Raw genomic sequence first — 21,392 nt, forward strand, 5'->3', positions numbered from 1 at the left:
AGCCGAGAGGTAATGCTGCAGTTATATAGGACCCTGGTCAGAACCCACTTGGAGTACTGTGCTCAGTTCTGGTCGCCTCACTATAGGAAAGATATGGAAACCATAGAAAGGTTGCAGAGGAGATTTACAAGGATGTTCCCTGGAATGGGGAGCATGCCTTATGAGAATAGGTTGAGTGAACTCAGCCTTTTCTCCTTGGAGCAACAGTGGATGAGAGATGACCTGACAGAGGTGTATAAGGTGATGAGAGGCATTGATCGTGTGGATAGTCAGAGGCTTTTTCTCAGGACTGAAATGGCTAGCATGAGAGGGAATAGTTCTAAGGTGCTTGGAAGTAGGTACAGAGGAGATGTCAGGGGTAAGTTTTTTATGCAGAGAGTGGTGAATGCGTGGAATGGGCTGCCGGCGATGGTAGTGGACATTGGATATGATAGGGTCTTTTAAGAGACTCCTGGACAGGTACATGGAGCTCAGAAAAATAGAGGGCTAAGGGTAACCCTAGGTAATTGCTAAGGTAAGGACATATTTGGCACAGCTTTGTGGGCCGAAGGGCCTGTATTGTGCTGTAGGTTTTCTATGTTTCTATGTTTTTAAGTGAAGAATTCTTGAATTTATCACACATTCTTCTGTTCAGCAAATGTCACTGATCATCCTGTATAATGATTAGCTCAGAACTCAAACCTGCAAGGTAAAAACAGAACTGAGCATTCATCATCTTCCTCTCTGCCATCAGATGAACTAATCCATGAACACTACCTTACTTTTTACTTGCTCATTATAGCCTTTTTGTGTACTGTATTGCATTGTACTGCTACAGCAAAACAACAAATTTCACAACATATGCCAATGATATTAAACCTGATTCTGATATGAATCTGAACATTTTTCAGAAAGCTTGTTACTAGTTAGGTATTGTGATCTACGGTCACAATGTGCTAAGTGGCAGATTCAGAAAGTGTACAACCAAGGCTTTATATAAAATTCTACACACATTGATAAGTCTTTATATTTAACAATATGAACAATTGCAATATATAACATTTTGTATTACAAACAGTAATAACAAGAGTTACAAGCAATCCATGTTAATGTTATTAGCATTCATAGTTTTTAATTTTTGCAAAATAAAACAATAACATATCTCCCATCAGCCAACGAAGTAGGTGGTAAGTTACCATGCATGGTAACATAGTGGTTAGCACAACGCTTTACACTGCCAGTGGCCCTGGTTCAATTCCTGCCCCAACCTGTACGCGGTTTGTACGTTCTACCTGTGACTGCATAGGGTTCCTCCAGGTGCTCTGGTTTCCTCCTACAGTCTAAAGACATACTGATTGGCAGATTAATTAGTCATTGTAAATTGTCCCATGATTAGGCTAGATTTAATTGCTGGCTGGCATGGCTCAAAAGGATGGAAGGGCCTCTTCCTCGCTGTATCTCAATAAATAAAAAGGTATGTGACTGTTCTGATGTACGAGGGAGCAAGCTTGATATTGGACAGTACACTAGATAACAAAATGCTTCATCAGGATTGATTGTTGCACACATTTTAAGAACAGAATCAGTAAGATTTATTCTCCGTACAGCAACATGTTAACAGGAAGCTGAGGACTAAGAAAGTGTTGGGTAGACCATATCAAAAGTGACTTGTCACGCAAGTTACTAATATGTGTATTTAGTACAGAACCAACAATGAAGTGAATTAATTTGCTGACATTATTACTCCTGAGCTGATGAATGGGAATTCAATACCATTCAAATAAAAGGAACTGAGTGCGTTTTGGACAACTTTTCCCTACCCATAAGCTAGACTGATACCACAATGCATGGTAACTTTTTGATGTTCCAGCACATGCAGACTGATGAATTGAGAAGATGAAAGGGTTACGTAATCGTGCACTGACAGCTGCTGAATGGCTGATGCCTCCTTTCAGAGGAAACTGACTGTAATTTTAAAATGCAACAGGACACAAATAATACTATGCTCAGCAGTCATTTTGAATCCAATGCCATTGGGGATTCTTAAGAGAATGACAAACCCTAACCTTTGATTGCATGTGCACATCATTATGTCACTCTTCTTCCCTTGATATGCGCTTTAATGAGATATGACAGCTTTCAGTGGAGTGGGTACCACTTACTTCCTTAGCAGCCATCCATCTGGTTCTCCCGGCCTTTGAAACAGTAGTGAATTACCAAAAATAAATCAGTCATGACTAATGTTCCCTCTAATTTTTAGTAGTCAGTGTGCGCAAAAATCTTACATTGTGCAAATTTCTTTCCAGTGACAAAAGTATGTGCGCACTGAATACACACATGGCACAGTTTATGTAGATTTACAAGATATTTGACATAAAACTGCACAAAATAACAACAAAATAACATAAATATTTAAGTCACTCAGTTATTTTTTCTCTCCCCTGTCTTTGGCATTTACCTATTCTTTGTCATCTCTGTCTAGACTAATTGAACTTCCATCCAATTGATAGCTTTTGATTCTCATTATCATATCCAAATGACATTCACCTGAACGGTTTCTCAGCTTGTTGTTGAGTTGATTCATTAGGCTAAAACCTCGCTCACACTCCGCACTAGACAGAAGAAAGGTTCCCCCAATGTCCGTCAACTGTGCAAGGTCGCAAAACTGTTCATTTTGAAGTACAAATGCCACCATTTAAGCAAAGTTTGAAATCAGTTTGGAATTAATTTTTTCTTGCACGGAAAATTTGAAATCATTAAACTGTCTAACTATTACAGTATTTTCAGCTAGAAAATCATGATATTTTAGACATAAGGCATTAACTTGTTCATTGCCAAATGTGAAGTCACAATCGGCACTTGCAGAGAGATCAAAAGCTGACCATTTTTGTATCTCATCTTCAGGAAACCTTTCTTCTAAATGAACACAAAGACTATTTATAAAAGTCAACAGCGAACTTGTATCTACTGTAACGTTTTCTTCATGTTGTTGGCTTAGCAAAACTTTAACTTTGTCACTCCATGAAACTGTCTCCCAGATACTGCTTTCTTATCTTGTTAATTTTGCCTCGTGCAAAATGAAGTGAATCAATCGGTGTCAGGCCACTCTTTTGCTGAATCTTGCACAGTGCAGCCAGTTCATCAAAGATATTACTTCGCTTCTTTTGAATTTGACATAGTGAATCAATATTTTTTTCAATAAAAACTTAGTAAGCCATCTACAGGATTTGAAACAGATCTTTGTAAACTTTACGATATGAACACTGTCCGCCAAAGATGGCTGCCGCCGTGATGCAGCTGTACAAACCGGAACAGGAAAGGTGAGGTGACATAAATTAGTGACGTGCATTATGGTATCTGAAAAACCGATTAACTATTTAACAGAAACATTGAGCTAAAAGGTTATTTTGAATAAGTATAATTATTAATTACTACATTATTTAGGTAACTATCCTTTCGTGCACACATTAATTTCCTTTCGTGCGCTGGTGGAAAAATGTGTGTGCGTGCGCACATGCGTACAGCTTAGAGGTAACATAGGTCATGGCTACTATTGAGATGAAGGACCTGCTCTCCAAATTGCACCCAGTGGGGAGCTACATCAAAAGGAACAAATCAGAGATAGTGTTTCAGTGTTAGGTTCATTTCTCCAGCTTGCATCCCTGTTGGAGTGTGGCTCCCTCACTATACAGCAAAGATGAGTGAATTTATAGCAGTGAACGTTGCCAAACCACAGGCAGCAAGTATTTCATCATTCGTGAAAGCTGACCTGGGAAGGATTTGCTTGGTAGCTACGCACAACATCCAGAAATAAAAGGGCCTGCCAAGACCATAATTTTCAATGACATGCAAAGACTGAGGTAGAATAAACTGCACTCCAGCACATAATGAGTACCCTGACCACAAATGGCGCTAGCACCTCAGCCTGATGTGTGTTCATTTCTCAGCAAGCACGACGGAACTCTCTTCCTAGCCTGGCAAGGGGTCATTAACTGATCATGAGCCTTATGAACAAGCACAAGTCATTAAGCAAGCAACTGTGGGAAAGGAATCCTCACAAGTGGCTTTATGAGCAGTACAATTGCTCATAAAATATCTTATGGCCTATGTGACAGTTCGTGTTGTGGTCTATGGTACAATCAAATAATTCTTGCCAATCCACTCATGGTCTAGTTGTTCATTTGTCGGAACCATGTTCTTCAGAAGTACTGAACGCTGAGTAATGATCTAAATTTTATTCATTCAAGCAGCAATACTCTGCTGATTGTTCCCTTGTCAATTAAAATTTGGTAATATATTTAACAATTTTGTAGGTTAATTGGGCAGGGAACCATTTGAATGGCATGCAGTATAATGGAAGGAAGAATAAATAAGCATGAATTATTTAGTGCAGTATTTTCCTGTTGGGAAGGAGATTCTGAACCAAGCTACTACAGATTTTGTAACTTTATCTTCATGCCTTATGGTCCAGTTCAACAACTCTAAGAAGGTATGCCAATTTACGGTCAACTGTCTTTGGTAAATAATGCAATACTACCTTCTGAATATTATTAAATATATCCCCTACTTGGAATTTACAGGGGTCATTGTTGTTCAGTAGATCATAGGCTCGGTGAATTCTTGCTCTTCAAGCATTCTCCTAATCAATTGGCCTCAGGATGCTCTGGAAAACTGGGGGTGGTATATGAATCCGAGATTGTCTTTGCTGAGAAATGGGTCCTGAGCAACAGATAGTTGTTCATAATTTCCATTTCCCTATCACTGACTTTCATAGTTGGCAAAAAAATGGTAGAGAATATTAGTGGACAACGTAAGACTCATTGCCCCTTAAACTTCAGTGAATGAGCTGATAACGATCTAGATCTTTCAAATGTACACTTTTAAATTTAATACCTCACACCACACTCGAGGAACTCAGCAGGTCGGGCAGCATCCGAGGAAAAGATCGGTTGACGTTTCGGGCTGGAACCCTTCATCAGGACTGTAGAGGGAAGGGGCAGAGGCCCTATAAAGAAGGTGGGGGGAGGGTGGGAAGGAAAAGGCTGGTAGGTTCCAGGTGAAAAACCAGCCCCTTGGTATGAACACAGAATTCTCCAACTTCCAGTAATTCCCTCCCCCTCCCTTCCCCTATCCCTATGTCACTCTGCCCCCTCCCCCAGCTGCCTATCACCTCCCTCATTGTTCCGCCTCCTGCTACTACCCATTGTGTTTTCCCCTAATCTTTCTTCACCTTTCCTGCCTATCACCTCCCTGCCTCCCCCCTCCCCCACCCCTTTAACTTTCCCCTCACTGGTTTTTCACTGATTTCGTGCAGTGAAGCATTGTTTAGAAACTCCAGCGGTTCAACACTGGAGTTTTAAAACATCGTTTCATGGTCAACTTGCACAGATTCAGCTCAGTGCCATGGGGTAACTGGCACAGCTGCACTGCAAGATATCAGTTCTCCAGCCCCTGAAAGGCCACATTCACAGGGGTATGTACATGCCAGCTATGAGTATAATGGCTGCCATGGATGAGAAGCAGGAGTTGAGGGGGAAGTGGGTGATTGGAGTGAAATGCAAAGGAGCACACAGCCCCACTCTGCCATAATTAGGCCACATTTCATTCAAGTATCATTGGTCAAAGTCAAAGTCAAATTAAAATTTGTTATCTAAGTATGTATATTTAACCATATATTACCTTCAGATTCATTTTCTTGTAGGCATTTACAGAAAAATTGATACAGTAGAATTTATGAAAACCCAGGCATATGCCGAAGGTAGTTGAGGAAACCTGAATTTTATGTAAATTCATGAAGTTTGATTGACCTCAGAAAGTTGGTGGTGCATATGCTCCTGTCCCCATTCCTGTTTCCCTCTCTCACCTCATCTCCTTACCTATCCATTACCTCCTTCTGATGCTCCTCCCCCTTCCTTTTCTTCCATGGTCTTAGACCTTTTTCGTTCAGATTCCCCCTCCTCCAGCCCTTTATCTCTTTCACCAACCAGCTTCCCAGCTCTTTACTTCACCCCTCCCTCTCTCCCAGTTTCACCAATCACCTACCATCTTGTACCACTGCCTCCCCTCCCCCCACTTTCTCACTCTGATCTCTCATCTGTTTTTTCCAGTTCTGATGAGGGATCTCAGCCCAAAATGTCGACTGATTACTCTTTTCCATAGATACTGCCTGGCCTGTTGAGTTCCTTTAGCATTTGTGGGTGTTGCTTGGATCTCCAGCATCTGCAGACTTTCTCATCTTAATGATTTGATTTATATGAACAGAATGCAAGACAGGCTTTTCACTGTATCTTGGCATATATGACAACAATAAACCAATTCCAATTCTAATCTCTGACGTAACTATAATTTGTGTGTGTGCTCTAATTGTTCCTTCGGTACTCACTAATCTGTCTGATGTTTAAATATAACTCTTGGACTACATTTCCTAATAATACTATGCACATTGCTTTGCTGTGCCTGCTCCCTTTTTAAAACATTGCAAACTATCCAGAGAGGGATTAAAAACTCTAATAGCCTCATGATCAACCACCAAGAGATGAGGAGAACAAGCAGTGGAGAGGCAGGCTGAGGAAGAAGAACATTGTGACTTTGCTAAGGTACATGATGACAAATGCTGACACAGCAAAAGCAAAAGACAGACAGGGGCATGTCACATGAGCAGAAAGAATTATATATTCATCCAGTCCATTGAAGGGCCTTGACCTGAAATGTTAACTGTCCATTTCCTTCAACACATGCTGCCTGACACGCTGAGATCCTCCAGCATTGTGTGAGTTGCATTTCACTGGTGCAATTTAATTCACTTAGTGTAAGAAGTCAAGGGTGAACCTCTATTTTTCACAATGCTTGGCAAATATTCACATGCTGTTATGCTTTCATTGTTCTTAAAAACAAGAGTATGATTCTTGAGAGTAAGTGCAAATATAGGTGAGTTTACGGAACTGACAACCCATCATCTGACCCCTTGTTTAATAGCTGTTAAAAGCTGCACTGCTGTCTGGACTTGTAACTGAGCCAATTCAAACTGGCACTGGGTGCAGTGGCCTCACACTATATGCATCCCAAAGTGACTGCCACTTTTACGTGTCTATATTGCACAACCTTCTAATGTATACAATTCTAATGTACTTTCTAATGTACGCAGTGTATACAATTCTTTAGATTAGATTAGGTTCAACTTTATTGTCATTGTGCCGAGTGCAGATACAAAGCCAATGTAATGCAATTAGCATCTTACCAGAAATGCAAAGAATAGTGTTATTTACAAAAATAACTGTGAATAGCACACAAATATAAAAGTACTGAGACAGTACAATATGAGTGCAAAACTGCTTAGCGCTGTGATGTGAGGTTTAGCAGGGTCACAGACTTGGGGAGGAAGCTTTTCCTGTGCCTGCTGGTGCAGGAGCGGAGGCTCCTGTAGCACCTACCAGATGGGAGGAGAGTAAAAAGTCCATGATTAGGGTGAGATGCACTTTTCGCCCTGCCCAGGCAGCGCTTATGGTAGATGTTCTCAATGGTGGGAAATTGGGTGCCAATAATCCGCTGGGCAGTTTTCACCACACACTGGAGTGCTTTGCGGTCCAATATAGGCCAATTGCCATACCACACTGAGATGCAGTTGGTGAGTATGCTCTCAATGGTACAGCGGTAAACGTCTGTCAGTATCCTGAGCTTTCTTGATGCTTCGCAGGAAATAAAGGCACTATTGTGCCTTTTTGATCAGGGTGGAGGAGTTCAGGGACTAGGCGAGATCCTCGGAAATGTGGACACCAAGGAATTTGAAGCTTGATACACGCTCCACTACAGCTCCTTTGATGTAGATGGGTCATGAGTGTGGCTGCTAGCATGCTTGAAGTCCACAATGATCTCCTTGATCTTCTGGGTGTTAAGGCCAGGTTGTTGTCGGCACACCACGCAAACAGGTGCTGGACCTTGTCCCTGTAGGCTGTCTCGTCATCCCCTCTGATCAGGCCAACCACTGTGGTGTCGTCTGAGAACTTGATAATGGAGTTAGAACCATGTACAGGAACGCAGTCATAGGTGAAGAGGGAGTACAGAAGAGGGCTCAGCACATAGCCTTGAGGCATGCCAGTGTTCAGGGTGAGAATGGAGGAGGAGAGGTTGTCTAACTTAACTGATTGGGGTCTGTTAGTCAGAAAGTCCAAGGTCCAATTGCGGAGGGATGAGCTGATACCAAGCTGGTGAAGTTTGGTGATCAGCTTGGAGGGGATCACAGTATTGAATGCCAAACTAAAGTCAATGAACAGCATTCTGACATAAGAGTTGGGGCTGTCCAGGTGGATCATGGCAGAGTGAAGTGCCGTGGAGATGGCGTCCTCTGTTGACCTGTTGGTGCGATAGGCAAATTGATGGGGGCCCAGGGTAGTGGGCAGACAGGATTTCAGATGTGACAGAACCAGTCTCTCAAAGCACTTTGCAATGATGGGGGTGACTGCAACTGGGCAGAATCATTCAGGCCCGTGGCAGTGGAATGCTTTGGCAATGGCACGATGGTGGCAATCTTGAAGCTTGTGGGGACAACTGCCTGGGCCAGGGACAGATTGAAAATGTCCGTGAGGACCCCGGCCAACTGCCTTGCACAGACTCTGAGCGCACGGCCAGGTATTCCATCCAGATCAGCTGCCTTCCGCACATTCACCCTGCTCAGGGTGGCGCAAACATCGGAGGTGGAAAGTGAGAGAGGCAGTTCACCAGGTGGGGGATCCGCTTTGAGGGTGATTTCCTTGTTCTCTCGGTCAAAGCGAGTGTAGAAGTAATTGAGCTCATCAGGGAGCGAAGCAGAGCTGGAAGTGGGCACAGTATTAGGTGGTTTGAAGTCCGTAATGACCTGTATGCCATGCCAGGAGTTGAAATAAGGGAATATTTGAAACCTCAAATATCCAAATGACTTTTCCACAAGGGAGCTTAAGGAAATGTGTTAACCATGAACACAAACAACTTACTCTTTACAGCATAGATAGGTACCAGCCAAACTGTACCAAAGCACTGTAATTCTTTGACAATTATCCCTTGTGCACTTTGTAGTCAACATACTAAACTGCTATCACTCTTGAAAAAACTATCAATCAATGTCCTCATACTTTAAAGATCCACAAATATTTAGACAGAAATATGGAACTTAAAGGAATATACATCAGCACGAATGACTGCTGTCATTGGTTTGCTTAGAGTCATAGAGCATTAGAAAAGTATAGCACAGAAACAGGCCCTTTGGACCATCTGGTCCATGCTAAACCAGTTAAACTGCCTACTCCCATCAACATGCACCGGGAGCATAGCCCTCCATATCCCTACTATCCATATACCTATCTAAGCTTCTCTTAAATGTCAAAATCGAGCTTGCATGCACCACTTGACCTGCCAGCTCGTTCCACACTCTCATGACCCTCTCAGTGAAAAAGCATCCCCCATTTTCCCCTTAAATTTATACTTGTGTACTTAGAAACTGAAAGACAATTTTTCATTCATTAATATTACAAAAATTTATTACCACAAAAAGGCAAAATATAATGATGAATAGTAAAGTGGCATTTACCTGGACTGCATGGCTTCGTGTTGTTGAGAGAGGAAATATCAGTCAAAGTTTCGTACCAGATCACTGAATATTGGGTTGACAATATCCATTAATGTCCAATTGTCAAAACCTAGAAATAATGGAAGCACACAGTATACTCATACATAAGTTCAAATTTAATTCAACCCAAACTTTCTGATATGATAAGATCCCCCAGTCATTATGACTTTTTATCGGAAATAAGGACAATTCTTATGAGACCTACAATTTAAAAACACATGACAAATGGCAAATGCTTGTTAACATCAGCTAAAACATTACCTCATATTCTGAAGACCATAAGCTTATGCCATTGATGGAACTTAAACAAGAAATCTAGCACATCCAGTCAGCGGAGAGTAAAAGTGTTTTTCACCTACAGATAATTGACAAAAGTCTTGCTTGCATGAAAATCTGCTAATGACAGCCACATCTGTTGCAACATTGAATGGCGAAGGCCCATGAATAGACAGAGAAAAATTAAAGCAACCAATATACTGTACAAATTAGAGGTATAGGTTTATAGGCGAATGACTAAGTAACATCGAAATGATCTCCAAGATGGGAAGCTGCTGGATTCTGTGGCATCTTCACCAAGAATAAGCATTGATGGCTAGTTAATACTGACAACCTCACACCACGTGGTGCTGTATGTCTTCATAGAAATGTATCTGGCTTGGTGCTCACTAAAAACTTGGAACAGAAGTTTCTCTTGATCGTTAGTAGTAGTGCGGTCACTCGAATCAAGTATGATCTTTTCCCAAGCAGTTGCCTGTTGGTGGGTCTTCAGGTGGTTGTAGAAGCCAATCCAGGATCCACATATTCTGGTGTAGTGGGCTTCCAGAACCTCACAATAATGCCTCCTTCATTATTTGCTAACTACCACAAGACTTAATCTGTGATGTTAGAAACATAGAAACATAGAAAATAGGTGCAGGAGTAGGCCATTCGGCCCTTCGAGCCTGCACTGCCATTCAGTGCAATCATGGCTGATCATCCAACTCAGGACCCTGCACCTGCCTTCTCTCCATATCCCCTGATCCCTTTAGCCACAAGGGGAATATCTAACTCCCTCTTAAATATAGCCAATGAACTGGCCTCAACTGTTTCCTGTGGCAGAGAATTCCACAGATTCACCACTCTCTGTGTGAAGAAGTTTTTCCTCATCTCGGTCCTAAAAGGCTTCCCCTTTATCCTCAAACTGTGACCCCTTGTTCTGGACTTCCCCAACATCGGGAACAATCTTCCTGCATCTAGCCTGTCCAATCCCTTTAGAATTTTATTCATTTCAATCAGATCCCCCCTCAATCTTCTAAATTCCAAAGAATGTGAGGGTGGATTCCCTTAATGGAGAAGACCTGCGTGTGACTTTGTTGGTGGGGGGGGGGGGGCGCGGGGGAGAGATGCACGAGCAGCCACTACGCAGTCCTGACAAACTGGAGTCAGGGTCCAGGGGCATGGAATCCAAGTCAGTTGGAGACCCTTCACTACTGTTGTGATATGTCATCACCTTCCGTCATCTCCACCGTCGAGGTGTGATTTGTCATCACCTCCCGCCATCTCCACCGCTGAGATCCTTAATCGAAATGAATATCAATTTGTCTTTCCGATTAAAAAAAACTGCTCCGCTCCCCTCTTCTATGCCCTACTCTGTCCTATTACCTCTTCTCACCTGCCTATTCCCTCCCCCTGGGTTTCCTTCTCTGTTCCTTTCTCCAATGGTCCACTCTGCTCTCCTATCACATTCCTTTCTCTCCAGCCCTTTCCTTTATCTGTCCACTTGACTCCACCTTTCACTTTCGAGCTGGACTCCTTCCCCTCCTCCCACCATTTTATTCTGGCATCTTCTCCCTTCCTTTCCTGTCGTGAAGAAAGGCCTTGGCCCAAAACATCGACTGTTCATTCATTTCCATTGCTGCTGCCAGACCTGCCAAGTTTCTCCAGCATTCTGTGTGTGTTGCTTCAGGTTTCCATCATCTGCAGAATTTCTCACGTTTATTTTTTTTCTCTGCAATTTTCCTTCCAATTTACACCTGGAAACATATCACTTTTCCCTCAACAACACACATAAAATGCTGGAAGAACTCAGCAGGCCAGGCAACATCTATGGAAAAAAGTACAGCATTCTGTGTGTTGCTTGGATTTCCAGCATCTGCAGATTTTCACTTTTCCCTCGTAACCTTTCAACCTAAATCTTGGAACTTCTTTCCCTACAGCTTAGTGGTGGAATTTTCACCTGTTCTTTGAAAAAGAAACATTGTCTTCGTGATGGTAAAATCTGTGTCTCATTAGCTTAAAATCTATCCCATCATCCTTAATTTAAAAAAATAATTCAAATGTTCTCCCAACACTGGGTGCAAAACCCATTAACCACTCTCACATGTCTTTGCAACTGAGAAATCAAAGACAAACTACATAAGTTTTAACAGCTGTTATCTCTGTACATAAGACAGTAAGTATTATACAATTAAAATGGAAAATACTGGAAATACTCAATATTTTTCAGCACTTTCTGTTTTTTTTATTACAGATTTATTCATTTTCTTTTAAATTTTGAATGAAGTACCATTTTGATTGCAAAAAAATAAAATCCAAGGAACCTTTCAAACAAAGGAATGTTGACTTGCCAAATAAGGAGCAAGATCGAAACACTGAGATAATCATCTTATAAAGAACACACAATGGATATTCTGCAGACATCCCACAAAGCCAGTGAAACTTTAGAACCAAACTGTTAATAAACATGCAATATTACAATATCGCCCCAAACTCCACTCAATGTTCCCCACAAAAACACTCCAAAAGGCTTCTTTCCAGTCTATTTTTAATGAAGTCAAAAGATCATTCAGTACAGGAACAGACCTTCAGCCTACTTGACCAGTAAATATTAATCTAGACCAATACTATTTGCCAGCCTACCATGATCAGTAATCTGATTCATGTACTTGTTCTAATGTTTTGATGCTAATGAGAGTACCTGCCTGCACCACCTTCTCAGCATGTACAAATCAGACTTCAACAACCTCTAGGTGAAAAAAGTGCTCAGATCTCCTCTAAAGTCTTTACCCAGCATATTAAACCAAAGCCTTCAGGTTTCAGGCACCTTTTCCATGGGGAAGAGTTTCTTGCTATCTACCCTATCCATGCATCATAATTTTGTACACCTCTGTCAGGTCCCCATTCATCCTCCTCTGTCCCAAGGAAAACAAACCCAGCCTATCCAGTCTCTCCTCATAACTGAAACATTCCATTCCACGCAACATTTTAGTGACTATCTTCAACAATTTGTCAAGTACTATCACATTCTTCAAGATAACCAAAACAAAACACAATAATCCAGCTCTGCTCTAATAAAGTTTAGCAAATTATACAATGATCTCCCTGCTCTTTGCCCAGGCTTCCACTTCAGAGATTTCCATCCCTTTGTTCCTCAATACTCTCAAGGACCCATCAGCGGCAACAGCACAATTATTGTATACACTGGTACTCTACAAGGTTGCATCCTCAGCCTGGTACTCTACTCCCCGTACAGTCATGTCATGTTGTGCAGATGAGAACATTGTAGAGGGCCATATCTCAAACAACAATGAGTCAAACTACAGGGAGGAGCTACATTGCTTAGTAAGCTTGGTGTCATACAACAACTTTTCCCTCAATGCCAGTAAAACAAAACAGCAGCTCATTGAATTACAGGAAGGAAGGCGGTGCAAGACTTTCTTTCTTCTCCTATCCTCCATTAGGTAGAACATACCAAAGCCTGAAAGCATGCAACACCAAGCTCAAGGACAGCTCCTATCCAGCTGTTATACACAAGTCTATTAAATGGTTTCCTACTATGATAAGTTGGACTCTTGACCTCACAATTTACCTTGTTATGATTTTGCACCTTATTGTTTACCTGCACTGCATATTTTCTGTAGCAGTTGCATTTTATTCTGTATTTTATTCTGGGAGGAGAAGATGGCGGCGCGACGCAGCACGCGCGGCCATTTCGAATGAATATCGATTATGTGTAAATAGGGGGCCATGCACAATCCAGATTTGATGGAGACAGCCGTGAGAAGCGCAGAGGAACATCTGGAGAAACTTCTGAAATGCCTGCTTCGCTGCCGCTGCTACTGTGCGATCGAGAATCTCCGGAGGTGAAGGCCCCAAATCCTTGGCTTTGCCTATCATCTGTTGCTGGGGCTGGGGTCAAAGCGCTTGGCAGAGATGGTGCTCAGTGCTCGGTGTCGAAGGGGTGGTTGGAGGCTCGGAGTTTTTGGACGGACTCGGAGTCGGACTGTGGTCAGATGCTTCCAGGATGCTGCATCGGCAAGTTGGCGGCGTTGGAGGTTTACCATCTGTGTGAGATGATGGGACTTTCGAGAGACTTTGAGACTTTTACTGTGCCGTGGTCTGTTCTTATCAAATTACGGTATTGCTTTGCACTGTGTAACTATATGTTATAATTATGTGGTTTTTGTTCATTTTTAAGTCAGTTTGTCATGTGTTTTTGTGATATCATTCTGGAAAAACATTGTATCATTTCTTAATGCATGCATTACTAAATGAGAATAAAAGGGGACTGCATGTCCTCATAATCATAATCATGTTGTTATTGTTTTATTTTGTTCTATCTCAATGCACTGTGTAATGATCTGATCTGTACGAAGAGTATGCTAGACAATCTTTTCACCGTATTCCAGGACATGTGACAAAAATAAACTAATTCTAATGTTCCATTTTTGACATGAAAGTCACAGGTCAGCTTACAGTATGTACACCAAACTTGTGCATATGTTCAGAGTCTGAACCCTATGTCAACATTGACTGAAACACTGGTGTGAACAAGATGATGGATCTTATACTAGATATCCAGAAGATGAAAGGCCTTTCTTAACCTGCCCTTGCTCACAACACTTTCCAACATCAAGTTTTACAACCGGACCCTGGAAAACATGGATCACCCACCAGATATCAAGAAAAACTAATTAACAAAGTCCGTTTTCATTGTGAAAAGTTCACCCCTACCTCCAGTGCTCAGCTAGTACAATATGGCGCAGCCACAGTGTCCAAAAGCAAAGACTTCAATACTTCCAACCAGGTCCGATTGCTGATCCATGGAGCAGCTGTGATTCCTCCTGTACATTAATGAGTCATATTGCAAAGCACCACAAAGCCAACAAATTTCTCCTCAAAATTCTCCAAATCAATTCGCAGGATATGTCATTGCTCTCACCAAGACCACAGTCAGCTTGGAGGCTCTGATCGTGTACACAGCTCCAGTGGAGTACATTGTTCATATGCCTGATACCAAACACCCAGGGCAAGCATCTTATCTCAAGTTCTTTCACTAGGCAAGAGATTTCCAGAACAGCAAAAGTATATTAATAATGTCAAAATCCCTCTGAAGGGAGATAACGTCTTCAGCAACTCATGGGAATCCCTTGTCCACAACTGCTCAAAGTGGAAACAGAACAAGAGAGAAGATCTTGAGTCGCTAAGATGGGAACACAATAGAAGGAAGCCATAACAACTCAGCCCATCTACTTGCCTTAGTAAGCTCCATATATGGCAGAGTCATTCATTCTTTAAAATACTTCATCAGCCATCTCAGAAACCAAGAAAGTGGAGTGAAAGCAAGTTATCTCATTTGGAGCTACCTTGAGAGGGGCAGGAGATTTGCCAAGCAGAATAGACAAGGGAGTATTGTTCGCTAGATTGAGACGGCAACGGCATTACTCGTGCTGTGCAAAAAGGATCCCTGGAGGTGTATACTAAAAGGAACTGTCAACGAGTTGCCAATCTGGTCTATTCAAGCAATACTTAACATAAATCATATTTCTGCCTGATTACCCTGTATGTTTTACAGCCGTCATGCAGCCTAAGTAAATAATGCTCATTAGCATCCTTATCAGATTGGTTTAGACTTGAATCCTTTGCAGAAGAATTAGCCTGACATGTCAAAATATTTGAACACAGTATATTCTGGACTGCAGATGGGCCAAATAGCAAACAAATTGGTTATATTAAGTACCATTGCTTATGTGCTCTTACCCAGTGCCAGCAGAAGACAGTTATACTGTAGAGGCCCTGTATAGGTTGTAAATATCCAATTTATAGCTATTTGTTATTACAAATAGACACCCATAAATATTAATTAATCTGAACAACAGCCTGGCTGATGAGAAGAAATTATGTAATTGCAACTTCTTGCAGTAATCATATAGTATTCTCTTTTTAGAACACAGACTGACTTCTTCTATCATGGGAGGCCACTAAGTGACTTGGTTTGGAAACTGACAATGCAATCAATAATTGATAATTATGCAATAATGCTCCATTAAACAATATAACTGCAAGGCCATCAAACCCAGTCATTGAGTATGGGGCAATCCAATCCAGTTCTGTACCATTGCAACTCTACGGGAAAGACAATAAACAAATCTTCTTGGTATCTGGCCCTCATTGAAACCCTGACGATGAGCCAAGGAAGGCACTAAATGGTCTACTCTAGTATTAACATATTATTAATACTTAATATACTTAATACGCTGATCAGGACATGCCTGGTTCATCATTGAATATTCTAGCTAATTGTACATCCAGCATCCTCCTACATTATCAAAACAAAATGCATTTTGAGTGCTTGGCGCTTGAGTGCAAAACTCCATGGACCTGCCGCTCGTTTTTGAATAATCAAACAGGTTCTGTCCGTTGAGATGGACTCCTATTGTAAATATGTAGCTCTGCAAAGCTGCCTATCTACAGTCAAGATGTTTAAGTTGGTAATTATAATCATACCTGTATATTGTGGCTTATTATAATCTGTGTTTCAAAAGCATAAAACCTCAGTGTGTCAGGGTAGGAGAGGAGAAATAGACTTTCAGAAGACCTGCTTGCATTGAATGAGAACATTCTGTCATCTTCAACTTCAATATCAGAGTCACAACACCATTCGTTACAATGCTGTGGAGGTAGTCTTACACTAATCGAGTCTTTTTATGCATCTTCTCACAGACAAAGACAACTTACAGACGCCTGTGAAAACAGAACCTGTTTGTTAGCTGGGATGGGCAGCAGAGGAACTGGAGCTCAGTGTCCTTCTGGGTTGCCAGTGGGAAGGGTAGGGGAACATGAGGGAATAGGTAATCCAATAAATTAGTGATGTTTTAAGATAAGGTATAGGCAATTCCTTAAACAAGTTCTATCCTTAAATGTCAGTAATTATTGTACCAGATAAACAGTTGTGTGGATAGAAAATTAATACATATGATACAAATTAATACACTCTGATTCTAAAATATGGTATTAAATCTAAGTATTGCTTTCAAAGCTTAATTTCAGCCAGTGGAATATGATTACTTATTAAATACATCAAGAGCAGACATACAGCTAAAATGCAAACCAGCATAAGGGATCCCCTATGCAGTTGGATGATGAGGTAGCTATTCCTTTCAGAAAGGAATAGCCCAGAGATGCCAAAAAAGAATTAGGAAACTTCAAGCAAGACCCTTAGAGCAGGGGGGTAGTCGTTTCATCATCCAAGAGATTTCCTCCATAAAAAGATATTCTTTTCTGGGCAATCCATTCAAGTATTTTCACACATGTGTTACAATGATACATTGTTTACTTGAATAGCATCCTAGTCAGATGAAAATTATAAAACGGAACACTCTGATGAATTTCTAGATAAAAACATATGTTGTATACCACTGAACCTTACAAAGGAATGTGGTCTGTGGTTTTATTCCAATCTTTTGTTGCATTTTGAAGTTCAAAGTAAAATTTATTATCAGAGTATATACGTGTCACCACATACAACCCTGAGGTTCTTTTTCTTGCGGGCATACTCAGCAAATCTATAGAATAGTAACTGTAAACAGGATCAATGAACAACAAACTGCGCAAATGCAAATATAAATAAATAGCAATAAATAAAACAAGAGCATGAAATAAGAAGACAATTTCAGAGGAATTTTCAGAGGAGGAGAAGATGGCAGTGCAAAGCAGAGCGCGCGGCCACTTCGGTGGTGATGTGTGTTATTTGTCAAGTAGGGGACTGTGCACAATTCTGATTTGATGGAGACAGACGTGAGAGTACAGAGGAACATCTGGAGAAACTTCTGAAATGCCCCCTTCGCTGCCGCTGTTACTGTGTGGTCCAGAATCTCCGGAGGAGAAGGCCCCGAATCTTCGGCTTTGCTTGTTTCGGCGGCCAGGATGAGGTCAAAGGCGCTCGGCAGAGGATGGCACTCGGGAGGCTGTATCGGAGGGGCTGGTTGGAGGCTCGAAGTTTTCGGAGGGACGGATTCAGAGTCGGCTGTTGTCGGGTACTTCCACTGCATTGGCAGTTGTCGGCGCCTGGAGGTTTGTGGCAGGGAGTTTCTCCTTTTGCCACCTGCTACCGGGAACTCGGGAGTCGATTGACTCGGGACATTGAGACTTTTTTTTTACTGTGTCCATGGTCTGTTCTTTATCAAATTATGGCATTGCTTTGCACTGCTGTAACTATATGTTATAATTATGTGGTTCTGTCAGTGTTAGTCTTTGGTTTGTCCTGTTTTTCTGTGATATCACTCTGGAGGAACATTGTATCATTTCTTAATGCATGCAAGCATTTCTAAATGACAATAAACGAGGATTGAGTGTTCTCATAATCTAAGGAGTCTTTAAAGTGAGACCATCTGTACAGAAATAGAGTGAGCGTAGTTATCCTCTTTTGTTCAAAAGCCTGATGGTTGAGGGGTTGTAACAGTTCATGAACCTGGTGGTGCGAGTCCTGAGGCACCTGTACCTTCACCTGATGGCAGCAGTGAGGAATGAGCATGGGCTGGACATTGAGGATCTTTAATGACAGCATGAAATGCTGTCGTAGAAATGCTTTTCTACGACAGCATTTCATGAAGATGTGCTCAGTGCTTGGGAGGGCTTTACCCATGATGTACTGGGCCAAATCCACTACTTTTTGTAGGATCTGCCACTCAAAGACATTGGTGTTTCCATACCAGGCTGTAATGCAGCCAGTCAGTACACTTTCCACAACACATCTTTAGAAGAATGTCATGGTTTTTGATGACATGCCGAATCTCCACAGAAGAAGCAGAGGTGCTGGTGTGCTTTCATTGTAATTACATGTATATAATGGGTCTAGCACAGGTCCTCTGAGACAGTGATACCCAGGAATTTAAAGGTACTGACCCACTCTACCTCTGCTCCTCTGTTGAGTATTGTCACATGGACCTCTGGTTTCCTTCACCTGATGTCTACAATCAGTTCTTTAGTCTTGGTGACACTGAGTGAGAGGTTGTTGATATAACACTACTCTGCCAAATTTTCAATCTCCCTCCTATATGCTGATTCATCACCACCTTTGATATCACCCACACAGTCGTGTCATCAGCAAACATGAATATGGTGTTGGAGCTATACTTAGCCACACAATTATATCTGCTTCCTCGGCATCTCTAAACTAAAGAGTGTACATCCAATCTTTCAAACTGCCCACCTTTCCCAGAGAACTTTTATTATCAAAGGGTTATGTTGTCATCTGTGAAAGCCCTAAGGAGAACCATTGTTATGTAGAGATCCAAGGCCCACTTTCTTGTATATTTGAGTGAATTAGCCAATGATGATATGAAGCTCAGTTCACAAACATGTCCAACAATGATCTGTATGCTGCAGCTCGATCTTAGACGTTCATGCACATTCAGCGTGACATCTAAAAGTATAATGCACAGGGGAGAGTATCCGGACTAGATGCATGACGGCCAGGGATGTAAACATGAACAGAAAAGCCTACAAAAAGTAGTGGATACAGCCCAGTCCTTCACAGGAAAGGTCCTCCTCACCACTGAGAACATCTACAAGGAGTGCTGCCACAAGAAAATAGCATCCATCATAAAGAAGTCCCACCATCCAGGCCAAGCTCTCTTTTTGCTGCTGCCATCGGGAAGGAGGGACAGGGGCCTGAGGTCCCACACCACCAAGTTCAGAAGCAGTTATTACCCTTCAACCATCAGGCTCCTGAACCAAGATGGATAACTTCACTCACCTCAACATTGAACTGATTCCACAACCTATGGATTCATTTTCAAGAACTCTACAACTCACGTTCCCAGCATTATTTATATATTTATGCATGTATTTATTAATAATTAGTTGCTTCTCTTTATATTTCCACAGTTTGTCTTCTTTTGTACATTGGTTGTTTGTCGGTCTTTGTGTTTTCTTTGTGCATAGTTTTTCACTGATTCTATCGCATTTCTTTGCCCTACTGTGAATGCCTGCAAGAAAATGAATCTCAGCGTATTATACGGTGACATATATGTACTTTCGGGCTGAGACATTTTGGCAGGACCTTCTTAGATGAGGGTTTGAAGCTGCATCTTGTATCAGTCCAAGAAATGCAAAGGGACAATGACACAGCCTTGATTGTACTAGGCTGTGCTGAGATTGAGTCAGTTATAGACCTTTGGTTAAGAACAACACTTGTATGCCATCATAAAGCAGAAAAAAAGGAGATAAACTTCTTCAGACATTTAATTTTGAAATCTAATGTAGACTAGCCACTTTGAGCCTCATAGAAGCCTTTGCTTCCAACTGACTGGTACAGTAGTGCAGCCTTCTCAAACTTAGCATGTAGGAGTATGCAAACTTAGCAGATTTATTATAACATGAATAATACCAAACAGTATTATGAAATGTACTGTGACCCCAAAAGAATGTTGAATCATTTATCTGTTTAACTGATACAGGATACAGCTTAAAAGCTTCAGCTAAGAAAGTCCTGCCGAAGGGTCTCAGCCTGAAATGCAGACTGTACTTTTTTACATAGATGTTGCCTGGCCGGCTGAGTTCATGACTGAAACCACGAGTACTAAGTCACTACATTTTTATTTCTGATGTTTGTACTGCTTATTTAATTATTTGATATACATATATATACTGACTATAATTCAGTTTTTTCTATATGATCATATATTGCAATGTTAACAACTTTCATGATATAAGCCGGTGATATTAAACCTGATTCTGATTCTGATCTAACAATGATCTGGATACTGAAGGATATGGCCATTGAGGGACTGTAAATGATAAATATGGAATGCAAATAATTGTGCCCCATCTTGGTGCACTGGTCACTGCTTTAATATTGCTGGTTATTTTGTTTCAGTTCAATAGATTTACCTTAGGAAGGTGAACTGATCTTACAAAGATTTCAAAAGAGAAAGTCATTCTCTCAGCAAAGTTTCAAGTAAATATAAATGAAAAGGAACAGAAATCAAAGCAACGCACACAAAATGCTGGAGGAACTCAGCAGGCCAGGCAGCATCTATGGAAAAGAGTACAGTCAACATTTCAGTCTTGATGAAGGGTCTCGGCCAAAAACGTCAACTGTACTCTTTTCCATAAATGCTGCCTGGCCTGCTGAGTTCCTCCAGCATTTTGTGTGTGCGTTGCTTGGATTTCCAGCATCTGAAAATTTTCTCTTGTTTGTAGAGGAACAGAAATAAATAGGATACATAACACAAAAAAGCTAATGTCACCGGATTTAAAACCATGTCCAAATATGAGTGATGTGTTGCTGGGCATGTATATATGTCATTCTTCATGCGAGACTAAACATTGCTCTTTTATCCAATTTTGGAAATCAACAGCAACACTGTTGATCTGTTCTGGGTTAGTTCTACTGGAAGATTGAACAAAGTATCCAATTGTACACATAGAATAGCTCCAGAAGTCTAGTATGGATCACAACTTCCTTTCCCTCCTCAAACAAGACATGTAGAAATAGGGTTGAGGATAGGGACTCTGCATCATAGAAGATTCCACTAAGTGAACATTAAATATT

The 21,392-nt window shown here is 41.3% G+C and overlaps 1 protein-coding gene across 6 annotated transcripts in view; it reads right to left on the reverse strand.

Annotated features, from left to right (window-relative positions):
- The window catches only part of LOC140209923 (neuron navigator 1-like), a 672,220-nt gene that overhangs the window by 492,980 nt on the left and 157,848 nt on the right, over window positions 1-21,392 (reverse strand). For all 6 annotated transcript variants that reach the window (XM_072278589.1, XM_072278590.1, XM_072278591.1 and 3 more), the window contains one exon: window positions 9,539-9,647. In XM_072278589.1, the coding sequence (XP_072134690.1) occupies window positions 9,539-9,549 (11 nt within the window). In that variant the 5' untranslated portion in view covers window positions 9,550-9,647. The remainder of the gene's footprint in view (window positions 1-9,538; window positions 9,648-21,392) is intronic.

This window comes from Mobula birostris, chromosome 14, assembly GCF_030028105.1.
Source record: "Mobula birostris isolate sMobBir1 chromosome 14, sMobBir1.hap1, whole genome shotgun sequence".
In the NCBI taxonomy this organism is placed as follows: Eukaryota; Metazoa; Chordata; class Chondrichthyes; order Myliobatiformes; family Myliobatidae; genus Mobula; species Mobula birostris.